Source organism: Mastigoproctus giganteus, chromosome 1 (genome assembly GCF_048544385.1).
Source record: "Mastigoproctus giganteus isolate SK-2022 chromosome 1, ASM4854438v1, whole genome shotgun sequence".
In the NCBI taxonomy this organism is placed as follows: Eukaryota; Metazoa; Arthropoda; class Arachnida; order Uropygi; family Thelyphonidae; genus Mastigoproctus; species Mastigoproctus giganteus.
In genome coordinates, this window is record NC_143575.1 from 256,114,871 (window position 1) to 256,128,568 (window position 13,698).

Consider the following 13,698-nt stretch of genomic DNA (forward strand, 5'->3'; position numbering starts at 1 on the left):
TATTAATTTTTTTTGGATGAATTTAAGGAAATAAGTTTATTCCACTTCTATGAGTTTCACTGTTAAATATAATTTTCTGCCTTTTCCATGGAAGTGATTTAAATTAGAACTGCTAAAACAGGCCCATATAAAAATTTGTGAATATTGGCAGGATTTAGACACTAAAATTTAAAATCACAAGAAAATATTTTTATTATAATAGCTTCAGTTTTGTAATCACCCATTTCTCAAATTTAATCTATTCTTGTAAGAAAGACTCACATCCATATTTAGTTATAAAGAATAACATGTGCAAAGAACTGTTTTATTGCCATACTGATCTAAATAATTTCCTATTAATTTTTTTTTGAAGTCTATGTATTTGCTAATGTAAGTTTTAAGTGAGAAGAGCAAATACATAATTGTTAAAGGAATTTCAGGTTTTATCTAAAGAGGCTGCTTCTTTAAACAGTTGTTGAAATGTATAGCTAAAAATACAAAACATCTCTAACCTTTAACTATATTTGCAAAATTAAAAATCACAATAAAACTCTCAAAATTATTTTTTGCTTATTTACATACTTAAACTATAGTACAGATGTGTAGAGGGAAATCAGCCATACCATTCCAGCACTCTAAACCGAAGTACTATAGCTTTGGCAGGAAACATGGCTTTGGCATCATTAAAAGACCTTTCTTGAAGGGGGGAAAAGAAGAATAAATAATTAACCTACTGTTTAACAAATGTAAATCAGTGAAGATCATCAGTACCTTTCGGTGGGGATAACCACTTTGACAACTGCATTGGCTAAAATCTGCAGGAGGACAGCAGACACCAAACAAAGGGTAAGAATAGATATAAATTATTATAATGAAGCTATATAAAAATGTGTAAAATTATATATTATATGTATTATATATTATAAGTAAATTAGAAAAAAAAGCAATATTTAACTGTGAGAATAAAATAAGGTAAATAATATATGTATACATATAAAATAACTGCAATTCACTAGTAAATTAATTTTTAAGCAACTGTATTTGCTAATATACGAAAGATGAGAAAAAGCGGTAAAAAGCAGTCATAATCTGACCTAGAAACTAAGTGATCGAAGATGTTAAACTGAAGTAATGAAATTTTGCATTGTCGTCAATGCCAACTACTATAAAATCATAGGTAGGCTACAAAAGATCATATTTTATGCTGAAAATGAAAGAGAGAGGGAGTTAAAACTGCTTATCATTTGCCATCATATGAAATAAATTTCCAAAATAGGAAAAAATTTTAAGGTGGCATGTTTATTATGTGCAAAACTTGTTTGTGACCAGATTTAAAAATCTATAAAAAGAGAAGCATGACTAATTTCTCATGTTCTATTCCAGTCCTATCTATGAATCGAATGGAAGTGAACTCCTACCCAAAGTGGATTAAGCACTTCCTGGGTCCTAAGTTGGACAGCACGAAACATAATTTAAGTATAATACAGTATAAGCCCAGTTATCCATCATGTATGGGGATTGAGGGAATGTCAGATACAAGAATTTTCCAGGAAGGTGAGCATTATGCTTACAGGTGCCTACACTACACAACAAAATGAAGTTAAAACAATTAGTCACTGACATGAATAAGAAGTTTAACTTCACAGCCGGTATACAATTTCCTTCAGTTTAATTTTAAAATCATACTTCTTATTACTGAAAACTTAACCAACTGAGCTTTTAAACCATGAACTCTCAAAGAGCCAAGATTGTATTCCCTCATAAGTATATTATGACTTTCAGCCTTTTATAGGCTTCTACAAAGATCCAGTTTCTGTTTTAAGATATCCTCTACCACCTGAAGTGATTTCAGATTTGTACCATGCACCTTATTCACACAATGTTTTAGTTTTGTAAAGGAGGTTTTACAATACCCTGTATTCGTGGAATTTCAGTCTTGGACTTATCCATCCTTTTTGGGGAAGTATGGATGTTGTTCAGTGTCCATATCTTCATACACATAAAGTTTCATGACTGTGCTGTCATTTGTTTCCTTTCCTCTATTTCCATGTTTTCATTTGTTGTGGACAGTGAGTCAGGTTTTTTAGTTAGAGGAGGAGCAGTAAGTGGTATTGATATGGGAGTGGCAGCTGATTAAGTATTTTGTACTGGCTTTTGAGTGCCTAATAAGTAGCATGCAAAGGGAGCAAAAGATTCTTTTGGTGGGATTGCTTCCCTGCAGCCTTCTGAGCATAAGTGGACTTATTGCTACTTATTAGCATTACCAGTTTTCTTGCCACCTGATATGGGATATTCAGTTCTCCTTTGTGTTGCTGTATTTGCTTTTCTTGTTTTCACCGCTGGAATGCCCATCAGTATGCAGAGTGCTCACCTTCACAGTTAACGCAAGTGGGTTTGGTGGCAGTACATGCATTGCTTTTGTGGTCTTTTGTACCACACCAGTTCATCTGCAAATGCCTATATTTCTGGCAATTGAAGCATTACAGTGGGTTTGAAACGTATTGCTTTTCTGTGCAATTTATGTACCTGGCTGTTATTGAATTAGGAGATGGAGTATTAAATGTAAGAATGATATTTCTGGTTGGTACTAATTTCCCATCCCTATATGCAAAATTTCTTTTAACAGCTATCACTTCCTGTGACTTTAGTTCAGAGCAGATTTCCTCCTCAGTGACCTCAAGGAGGTCCCACTCTGAGATGACACTTTAGATGAATTTAACGTCCTATGCCGTGTCACAGTAATTGGTATTCCTCTGACTGAAGTTGCTTGGAGCAGCAGCTCAGAGTGCCTGTCATTTCTGGTTTCAATTAAGAGATCCCCAGAACAAAGTCTCTTAAGTGATTTCAGGGAACCTGCTAACCCCATATAAACCTTTCTGTATGAAGAAGAATGGTGACATTTTCCTGGTAGGTTTCTCAGTTTTTGAATACATGATTAGAAACCTTGGTATGGTTCCTGAGAGTATTCTTGGTCTTTTTTTGCTGAACTAGCATTGTCTGGTTCTTTGTTATTATTTTCAGTTAGGGACCGTGATGGGGCCCCCAAAGAAATAACTTTATCAGGATACATAGTTGTTTTAAATTTGATTCAGTGCCTGGTCTCCCCACCTACCACAGAGCCCAAATGGGATGCCCACTACCCAGCAAGCAATAAATGCACTCAAGAGTGGGATGGCAGGGCTACTCAGACACCATATCAACCCGAATCCCATCCCTCAGACCATGAGGACAGGGCATGGCACTGGCGACCCTTGCAGAAGAACCTACTAGCCTATTGAAACTGGCTGAGCCTTCCTGGACCACCCACCTTGTCAAAGCGGGGGCCAAAGAGGCGAGTTGAAGCTGGACCCCTCAACCATCAGGATCCTTCTTTCTGAGTTTCCATGGATCACAGTACACGGCAAACATGCCAGATTCCTATGATGTTAGTGTGGAACCTAGGCTGGGCATTGGATCCCAGCGATGCTAATCTGGAGGAACAGCAGCGTCACTGGGAGGCCCCTCACCATGTACAGGTTCCCACATTGAGGGGTATAACAGCAACTATGTTAGGCAGCCCAAATAAGTTTGTAAATACTCCTTACCAGCAATCCATAGTCATCACAAGTCTAATCACTTTCCTTCCTTGCAAATGTCTACTGACCAACAAAAAAGCATATATAGGTAAATTACCCTTGAAAGTGTCCAATCTAGGGAGGTTAAAAATACCAAAAAGACACTCATTAAAGTGTCCACATCTGCATTAGAGAGTATTCGTTTTGAAAAGGTTGCCTCTAATGTAATTCCTAATACTTCTGGTTGGCACCCAAGCCTGAGTGCCCGCAACAAGAGGTGTCCCTTAAGGGAGGTTTCATTGTACCATAAATCAAACATGGAGGGAAGAGAGGAGACAAAAAGCTTGGCATGATTATGAAAAGTTTTATCTTTAGCAAGCATGAAAAACTAATCATTTCATAGCACAAATTCACCATGCATTTGACATTAACAAACATTTGACTAAATGTTTCAAGTATATAATATACGTGAAACACGTATATTATATACCAGAATGCATTACTCACACACGGTCCCTATGTGGGTAATGCATTCTGGAAAATCTTGTGTTCAAATTCATGCTAGGTGAACTATTAAAACATTTTTATCATAGAAAAAGGGTTTTAAAAGTAAATTAGCATGGAAATACTTATGGAGGTATGAATTTAAGTGTAAATAAGATTCAATTCTATCAAACTAATAGACAACAGTCAGGTGAAACCACTGAATTCTCATGTCCCCTTGAGGTCTGTGGATCCCAGGTTATGAAATGCTGCCCTGGCCTACATTGAAAACAAAAACAAACTCATCAAAGTTTGTTTTTGTTTTCAATTCATTAACTTTCACGTATATAAATTTACTGCACTCATTTACAGGTACCAAAGTCACTGTATACAGATTTCACTTACCTTATAATTACAAACTGAAGAGGTAAAAATCAGATGGAGAATTTTTTTTGCATGACTGCTATTCCTTTTGAAGGATATAGCACAGTAAACAAAATAAAATTTTCCAAAAGATGTTATGGAAGAGGAACTCTATTTGGCATAAAAATATTGGGGGATATGACTACAGGTTGTTGTCAATGTGGCATTTGGTGTTCATGTAAGTCGAAAAATGCTCACGTAAGTTGGATCAAAGCATAAAAGGAAAAAGTTCATATCGATCAATCAAACTCATGTTAGTCAAATTTTTTGGTGAATTTGTTGTGTTAGTACAAATGGTCAACATAATTTCTCATATATCAAGAATGCATGTGCATATTAGTTTCTACACATCACACATCTAACATTTTGGCTTCTAAAATTACTTTTCAGACTCATAAATATAGTGCGAATTATCTTGGAAAAGTTCACATTCAAAGCAAAACATAATACGAATATGATCATGAACCATACACACTGTTAAATTCTTTCAATAAATATTTTTAGAAGAATTTTTACTTCCATTAACCCAGCAGTGGTTGCACAGGATCTGACAAGTGAATACCCAAAATATTAACTGCACATTAATTGTTGGTTCAAGCTTAATGACTTTAAGTAGTTTGGAAGTGAATAGTTATGGTTTAACAGGACTAATGGTATGTAATGCGCATGCACATGCACACTTTTTTAAAGTATTTATATAATATAGAAGCAGATATATGTGTGCATGCATAATTTAAACAATTTGTGGGCTTTATTAATTTGAAACAACTAATAGTATCTAATTTTTATATATATATATATATATATATATATATATATATTTTTTTTTTAAATGTTCATATATATGTAAGCAGAAATGTGTGCACATACACAAATTTTGGGTGTTCAATGGGTTTATTAACCTGAAAATGGAAATAATTAATAGTTTTACATCTAACATTTTAAAAATATTTTCAGCAGAATTAAATTAAGTGAAAATAATCTTGTTATTCATTAGTAAAAGGTCAAGAATTGTTAAAATTCCAAAAAAATAAAGAAAGTTGGGTAGCTGTCAGATGCCACGTTACATATTTTTGTTAGAAGCGAGGGGACAACCACTACTAGGTTAAAAATGGTAAAGTTTTGCTTGAACTACTATTTTTCATACCATCAATAAAAGTTAATAACACTTTTAAAAATTCATATTTTTAGTAAATTAAACTTTCAAGAAACTACACAAAGGTTTTAAGTTTTCATCCAATAATAACAGATCACTTGTCTGGTGATCTGTTATTATTGGATGAAATAATAACAGATCACTAGACATTTTCTATAACTGTTAGGGATAAATTCTACTTCTATTGAAGTATAACAGCTAATGCACTAAAATTAAAGCCACATTGCATAGCTGGTAATGACATGCTTGGTTTGGTTTGGGTTTTATTGGTGCATTAGGGTAGTCAATGCTACAAACAATATCCATGTATATAACTAATGAAACAAAATATCAAAGGCACATTCAAAGCATATTAGAAATTTTAGGAAATTTTTTCTAAAGCCTGCCATTTAAATATGGGAAAGGAAATGTTTAATACTCAAACAATGAATTTCATTTATGTACGGTAGGTATAAATTTTATCAGTTATTTATAAATTTTACAAATGTTATTTGCAACCAATGTCCCAAATACAACTGTAGAAAGTCTACATTTGAAAATAAAGAATTTTAAAATTTTCTTTTTTACTGATAAAATTTTGCCCTTTTCTAAAGTAAATGCATAACGTAACTAATGGATTAAAGACTGCCATATCATGCATTTGATGTTAATACTGTTATTCAGGAAGCACAAAAAGAAAAAGAAAGCTTCAAAATTAATTAATAAAAGACTTGAATCAATTTAGAAATATCACCGAAAAAATTAGAATGGCAATCATAGACCAGGTATGTGTGTTTGACAGTCCTAAGAGATTATATTTAGGAAGACTGAAGATGGGATCAGGAACGTAGTAAACAAATTTTTGTTTAAATATCTTGTAATTCTTTTTTTTTTTCTGTAATTTTATAAATTTAATTCTTATCTTTTTCTAAAACTAATTCTGCTTAGTTACATTTTTTCAACTTTTTGTAAGTTAAAATTTTTAAGTTCATAGTAAGTAAAGTTTTCACAAGTGCTTAATTACTGTAATATTTTCTAGTGTAATTCTTAATGGTGTCAAAAATCCACAATGAATACTTCATCCAAGGATATTTTGACTCAAGTGGAAATGGCAGTAGACAATTTCCATATAAGTCATGAGTTTATCACTTGCATAGCTGTGGCACGTAAAGCAAAGGCCAATCTAGTTGATGATGATGATGATGATCACTCAACTGACAATTCTTTTCTTTGTTTGCAATGTAACGAGTGTGCCAATCTCAAATTTAAACTTGGCACATTGCTAGAAGCATTTGAGTCACTGAGGAAACAGGTGTCTGCCCTAGAGACAACTGTAATTAGAAACTCATCTCATCAAGGACTCAATTCTAGTAACCTGTCTGGTGATGCTCCCCCACCCATGATTCAGACCACAGAAAAAATTAAGTGCAAACTGTTCTTGGTCAAGAGCATTTAGTTTTATTGAGAATTTCATTGTCAGGGAATCAGGTAACACTTTTTTGTAATATGGATAGGTTGACCAGGGTGTGTTTACCAGAACACAAACTGATGATCTATTGGATGAATATAGGATTATGCTGAAATAATTCTGAAAGTTAAGCCAAAATGTGCATGCATCTGCAAATCTACCCAGAAACAACAGGAGGGACTACACATTGAAAGCCTTGTGGATTAATTCAAGGTTTGAGGGACCATGCAAAAATAACTTATTATTTTAATGATGCCAAAAATTGGTGCTTGTGTATTTTCTTTGTTGGAACATTCATAATAATGGATATAAAGTGAATGTTGCAAAAAATTAATTTTATTCAGTGATAAATATTTATATAGTTAATATTCATCACTATAATCTGTTTCTACAACTACACACACTTGTTCCAGCGTGCTTGCCACTGATCAATACATTTTTTTTTGGAAGTCTTTTGTGAATGCTTCTTAATGGTGCGTCGCATTTGATTGGATTTCTTGAATCAACTCAAATAGTTTTCCTTTCATGTTTTGCTTTAATTTTTGGGATAGCCAAAAGTCGGTAGGTACCATATCAGATGAATAAGGCAGGTGTGACACTTTATCAGTCAAAATCATGTAACGCTTTTATCAGTGCGAAAATTGCAGGACAGCAGGTGACATGAGACAGCCAACCTTTTTGCCATTTCCGGGCAGTTTACTGCAGATTGTGCCATGTAATTGAAATTTATTTGATAGTTCAGTTGGCAACTTTTATTTAGACAGTTTAAAAAAAAAACTTCTAGTAAGCTAAAAATGTGAAATATATGAAACTTTCTACTATGGAGGCTGTGTTGCATAAAATTTTTTATTTATTTTTATTGGAAGTGCATCTAAACGAAGACAGGCAAATGAATATTCTTAATTACGCATAACAATGGAACTGTAAAAATTTTACTTAGTAATGACTTTTATTGTGTGCTTCATAATTATTAAAGGAGTTTTTCTTTTTATCTTTTTTTTTTTCATGAATTAGTAAGATGGATTGAGTTAAGAAATATTTACCGAAAGCAAATGTACAGTAGATAATGCACCAGTGAATTACATGCGCTAAAAAGAACAATGTTTACAGAAAATTCACTCTATAGAAGTAAGTGGATGTTAAAATTGGAAAAGAGAAATGGGAAATAATGAAAAGATTTCCTATCCAAACAAATTAAAACACACTATGTAATAATGTAGTATAAAGAAGTCAGGAAGAGGAGGGGGAAAGGCATGCTAATGAAGCATTACATATGGAGAAAGGTCATTATGGACTGAATATTCATGAACAAAGAATTAGCGTTTCAAGGAAAAAGAAATATTCAGAGCAGTTAATGATTGTGCAATCCAACAGATTTCAACTAACTCTTGAAGTTAATTGATTAGTGAAAAATCAAACTCATAATAAGACATCTGATGGAAATAAACTTTTAATGAATTTCCTGCATTGAATTAGCACGAAAAGGTTTTTTTTATCATTATTTTATTAATTATCTATTTTTTTGTTTGCTGAAGAGATACCAGGTATTGAAACAGCCACCTGGGTGATGGTATCTACTGAGAATAAATAACAGTAGTCTCCTCTACTAGAGGAGCATTATTTATTCAAAGTAGTGCAATACTTGGTATCTCATTGTGAAGGCAGCCACAATATGAGATAAAATTAAACAATGCCTTTACACTAAGTATGTAGTTAAATTTATGGGTAAACTATGGTGTGTTCTTCACCGATATTATATAGTAAATTTAAACCCATATCATATTATGCCTTGAGATAAGTATAATCATATTATGCCTTAATAATATGATTCGATGCTAATTGTGAAGACCCATATCACATTATGCCTTGTGCATTTAATCTTCAAATACTATATCATTCTGTACACCATTTGGCATCTCTCATATTGTGGCACGACTTTGCAACTGTGATGGCATGTTTGCATTATCAGGGTACCTGCCTGCCCACCGATGAAGCCAACCAGCTTCGAAACGACCATCTGGGTGGTGGTGGTACCCACTGAGAATAAATAACACTAGTCCCCTCTTCTAGAGGAGCGTTATTTATTTGAAGTAGTGCAATATCTGATATCTCGTTGCGAAGGCAGCCACAATATGAGATAAAATTAAACGATGCCTTTACACTACGTATGTAGTTAAATTTATGGGTAAACTTTGGTGTATCTATACCAATATTATATAGTTAATTTAAACTCATATCATATTATACGTTGCGCATTTAATCTTCAAATACTGTATCATTCTGTACACCATTTGGCATCTTTCATATTGCGGAATGACTTCGCAACTGTGATGGCATGTTTGCATTATCAGGGTTCCTGCCCGCCCACTGATGATGAAGCCAACCAGCTTCGAAACGGGTGGGTTTCGAAGATAACCGAGAATAAATAACAGTAGTCTCCTCTACTATAGGAGTGTTATTTATTCAAAGTAGTGAAATACCTGGTATCTCATTGCGAAGGCAGCCACAATATGAGATAAAATTAAACGATGCCTTTACACTCCGTATGTAGTTAAATTTATCGGTAAACTTTGGTGTATCTACACCAATATTATATAGTTAATTTAAACCCATATCATATTATGCCTTGCACATAACATTAAGAAAATACAGCATGAAGAAGATGGGGAGACAGTGAGCTATCCAGTTTAATGGAGCAGTAAAAGAAGGCACGGGAAAACTACACAGTGATAAAAAGTACTGAAGCTCACAACAGCAAGATGATCTGTAACAGTGCTACCAAAAAGGTTAGCCTAGCAAAGAATGGGGACAAGGAATTTTTCACATACATGAATACAAAGAGGAGAATATCAAACTGGACTACTGTGTAATGGGTACGGAAAGTCTTAGATAACCTAGCTGACATTGCGGACTAAATGAACAGGTACTCTGCATTGATATTTACAGTAGAAAGGGCTTTCACAATGAGGCAAATTGCAAGTAAAGCCACAAAGAATAAAATTAGTGATATTAGAATTTCAGATTATTTATTAGGAAAAAACTTTTGAGCTGAAATGTGAGTAAGCCTTCTGGAGTTGATGGCATATACCCAGTAATTTTGCTTTACTATAAATATTATTAAATAATTACCAATCCATTACATTAGTACTGTACCTAAAATTTATTTTCAGCTATAAATTATAAGAAACAGAATAATAAATATTCTGATAAAAGACTTTTTTTTGTTTTAAAGTGTTAGAACAGTGTAGTTTTTTTTATTAATTCAAGAAAAAAAGAAAAAAAAAGTACTTTAATTATATGTTCATTGATCATTACAAAATATATTAAAATAACTACAATTATTTCTTAATCTTTGGGGTGGGGATGGAAATAAGCCTTTGCAAAAAAAGTGCCTTCACAGTGGATGTGGATAATACTGACACGTGTTTATCTGATAATATTGGTCAAAGTAACTCTTGCACATACCTCAAGAGTTCTTATCTGTTACCCCAACTGGACATATTATCTAGATGTTCTGGGGACAGAAACGTTTCAAATGAGCGGATAGCTAATGCCAGGGAAGAGAGCCTAAAAAACTTCAAGGGTTGTGTTAGGGTTGTTAAATATACAAGAACAGTAAGTCTTAAATGTTTATATAGTAATGTTAGAAGTGTCGTCAATAAAATGAGCGAATTCGAACTGCTGGTTAAAACAAGTAATGCGGACATAATAGGGCTTACGGAGACGTGGTGCCACCCGGAAATTGGGGATGATGAGTTTCAGTACGGCTTGTATAATGTATTTAGGAAGGATAGGGTAGATAGAAGGGGTGGTGGGGTAATGTTTCTTATCAGAAGCAGCCTGAGTGCAGCGATAGCTTTCCCAGATTCAGACATTTCATATGCTAGTATAGAATCTATATGGTGTGAGATCGTTGGAAACAAAGGTATAATGCGAGTAGGAGTAATCTACAGACCAGGTGATTGTGAAGATTATGACGAAAGCCTCTACATGCAAATGGAATGGGCAAGTAAGCGTAAATGTCTTATTATGGGTGATTTCAATTTGCTTTTGAAATCAATTGATTTCAAAAATGCAAACCTTAAAACACTTGTTAATAAGGAAAATAATAAGAAGGAAGCAATGGGAGAAAAAAAAAACCTCTCCATTATATCCTAATTTTAAAAACATACACATAACATAAACAGTTAAAAGATTTATGTCTGGAAAGCAGGAAAACACTAGCCATGCGGACAAATAAAAACTCCTTAAATGAACAATGTCTACACTAGAATGTCCAATGGAAGAATTGAATTTAACATGTTTTAACAGACACAATCATCTTATTCTCCACCCTGCCCAACTGTAAATTTCTTTAGGATCTCAACTATGAGGGCTGTTATTAATGAGAATATGGAGGATCTGATTAAAAAAAACTTCACAGCTTTTCTCCTAAATTATTTTTACAGTTCCAATTAAAAAGTTCTGTTATTTTTCCATTCTAGAAACTATTAGAGGTATCTGAGAACAAAGACCCTTCCTATCAATCTTCTTTTCTTTTTTCACTTTCAGGTCACTGTTGAAAAAAAGCCGTGAAGTAGGGTTGAATTTGAAAGTGTCTGCAATTCTGCCCAGACACAATAGGAGGGTGTGTGCAAGGAAAGTGTGTGCAAGGCTCAAGGGTTAGAATTTTTTTCAGCCTGGTCTGTACTTGTTAACAGAAGAGACTGCTTCTACAGGGATGGGATACACTTAAATAGAAAGGGTGCAAGAATATTTGCTGATGCTGTCGAGGCAGTGTTAGGTGGGTCGGAAAACTGCTAGTTTGGGGGAATACAAGGACTAATAGATTAACAGTAGCCACTGGCAGAAGTGAAAGTGATTCTTGCACTGCTTCTATTGAAATGAGCAGCAGCCTGGAAAACAAGATACAGGATATTTCAGAGACTGCTGGGAGTCATCGCGGAACAAGTAAACACATGGGTTGTGTTAGGGCAGCTAAGAATAAGAACAGGTGCATGTATACTTGCATGTTAAATAAATTTGATGAATTTGAGGTATTGCTCAAAACATCAAACGCAGATATTGTTGGGATATCAGAGACGTGGTGTCACACAGATATAAGGAATGCAGAACTGGAATTTGGGGAATACAATGTGTATAGAAGGAATAGACAGGACAGGAGGGGTTATGCTATTAGTTAAGAAACACATAAAATCCAGGGAAGTGAAGCCAGTCGACATTGATGGACAGGGCAGTGTCGAGTCAGTTTGGTGTGACATAAGCATTGGGAAATCAAAATTGAGAGTAGGAGTGTGTTATAGGCCTAATGACTCTGATGGGTATAATAAGATACTGTACAGGGAAATAGAGTGGGCCAGTAAATCCGATAGTCTTATAATGGGGGATTTTAATTTCCCAGATATTGACTGGAATTTGTGGGTTGGTCACTCACACACTAGCAAGGCTTTTGTGGATTTATTGGATGATTGTTTTCTACATCAGCATGTTCGGGAAGCAACTAGAGGGAGCAATACTCTTGATCTGATTATCAGTAGTGATTCTTCATGCATTAAGAATCTGCAGATAAAGTAACCACTAGGTGGCAGTGATCACAGTGTGCTGAAGTGAGATTTACTCAAGGAGGTAACTACCATCAGAGGTAAAGGGAAGGGTTTTTGCTTTCGTAAAGGCGACTATGATGGTTTGAGACAGTATTTAAATTCTATACAGTGGGACCAACTGATGATGTTACCAACAGCAAATTCAAAATGGGAGGCATTCAAAGAACTAATCTTGGAAGCTACCAGGCTTTACATACCAACTAAGAAATATTGTTCAAGGTTCAGGCCTAAATGGATGTCAGATGAACTAATGAGACATATGGCAGAGAAGAAAAATGCATGGGATACATACAAATGAATGGGTGACATGGAAGCCTATGATAGATATAAGCGTCTGTAACCAAGTCACAAAGGAGATTAGGCAGGCAAAGGCAGATTATGAGAAAACCTTGGCAAAGGATGCAAAGAAAAACAGAAAAGAGTTCTTTATCTATTTAAACTCAAGAAGGAAAGGGATAAAATCGTAAGGTGGTAGATGACTTTCATCAACCGGTGAAATACCACCACTTTGCTTATTGGAGGCTTGAAGTGGTGAAACCCATGTTTAGTCTCTAGAGCAAAGTTTCCGGCATCCCCCTCCCCCCATACTTCTCCTTCAACCCATGCACGGTACTAAGTACTATAGGTTTTGATACCTTTCATGTTTGGGGTTTTCATAAAAAAAAAAAAAATCAGATTGGCCCACTGGATATCGATGGTTCAACAGTTGAGGATCCTGCTCAGGTGTCTAACAAACTAAACGAGTATTTTGCATCTACATTCACACATGAGGAGTTATTCAGGAAGGGGAATGTCGTAGGTGAAGTAAACATTGGCAGTGAGCTAGATGATTTTGTAATAACTGAGAGGAAAGTGGAGGATAAACATAAAAAAGGCACCTGGGGTGGATGGGATCTATCCAGTTATATTAAAGGAGGCAGCAAAGGAAGTAAGCAAATCCCTAGCCATAATTATGAGAGCTTCTTTGAACTCAGGGGAGGTACCCATAGACTGGAGATGTGCAAATGTAATCCCAATTCACAAAGGAGGATCAAAGGCTGACACAAGTAATTA

The 13,698-nt window shown here is 34.7% G+C and overlaps 1 protein-coding gene across 2 annotated transcripts in view; it reads right to left on the reverse strand.

The window, feature by feature from the left end:
* LOC150091801 (U2 snRNP-associated SURP motif-containing protein) overlaps positions 1-13,698 on the reverse strand; it is a 333,597-nt gene that overhangs the window by 187,227 nt on the left and 132,672 nt on the right. For both annotated transcript variants that reach the window (XM_090385786.1, XM_090385781.1), the window contains exon 10: positions 751-794. In XM_090385786.1, coding sequence (XP_090241912.1) covers positions 751-794 — 44 coding nt within the window. The remainder of the gene's footprint in view (positions 1-750; positions 795-13,698) is intronic.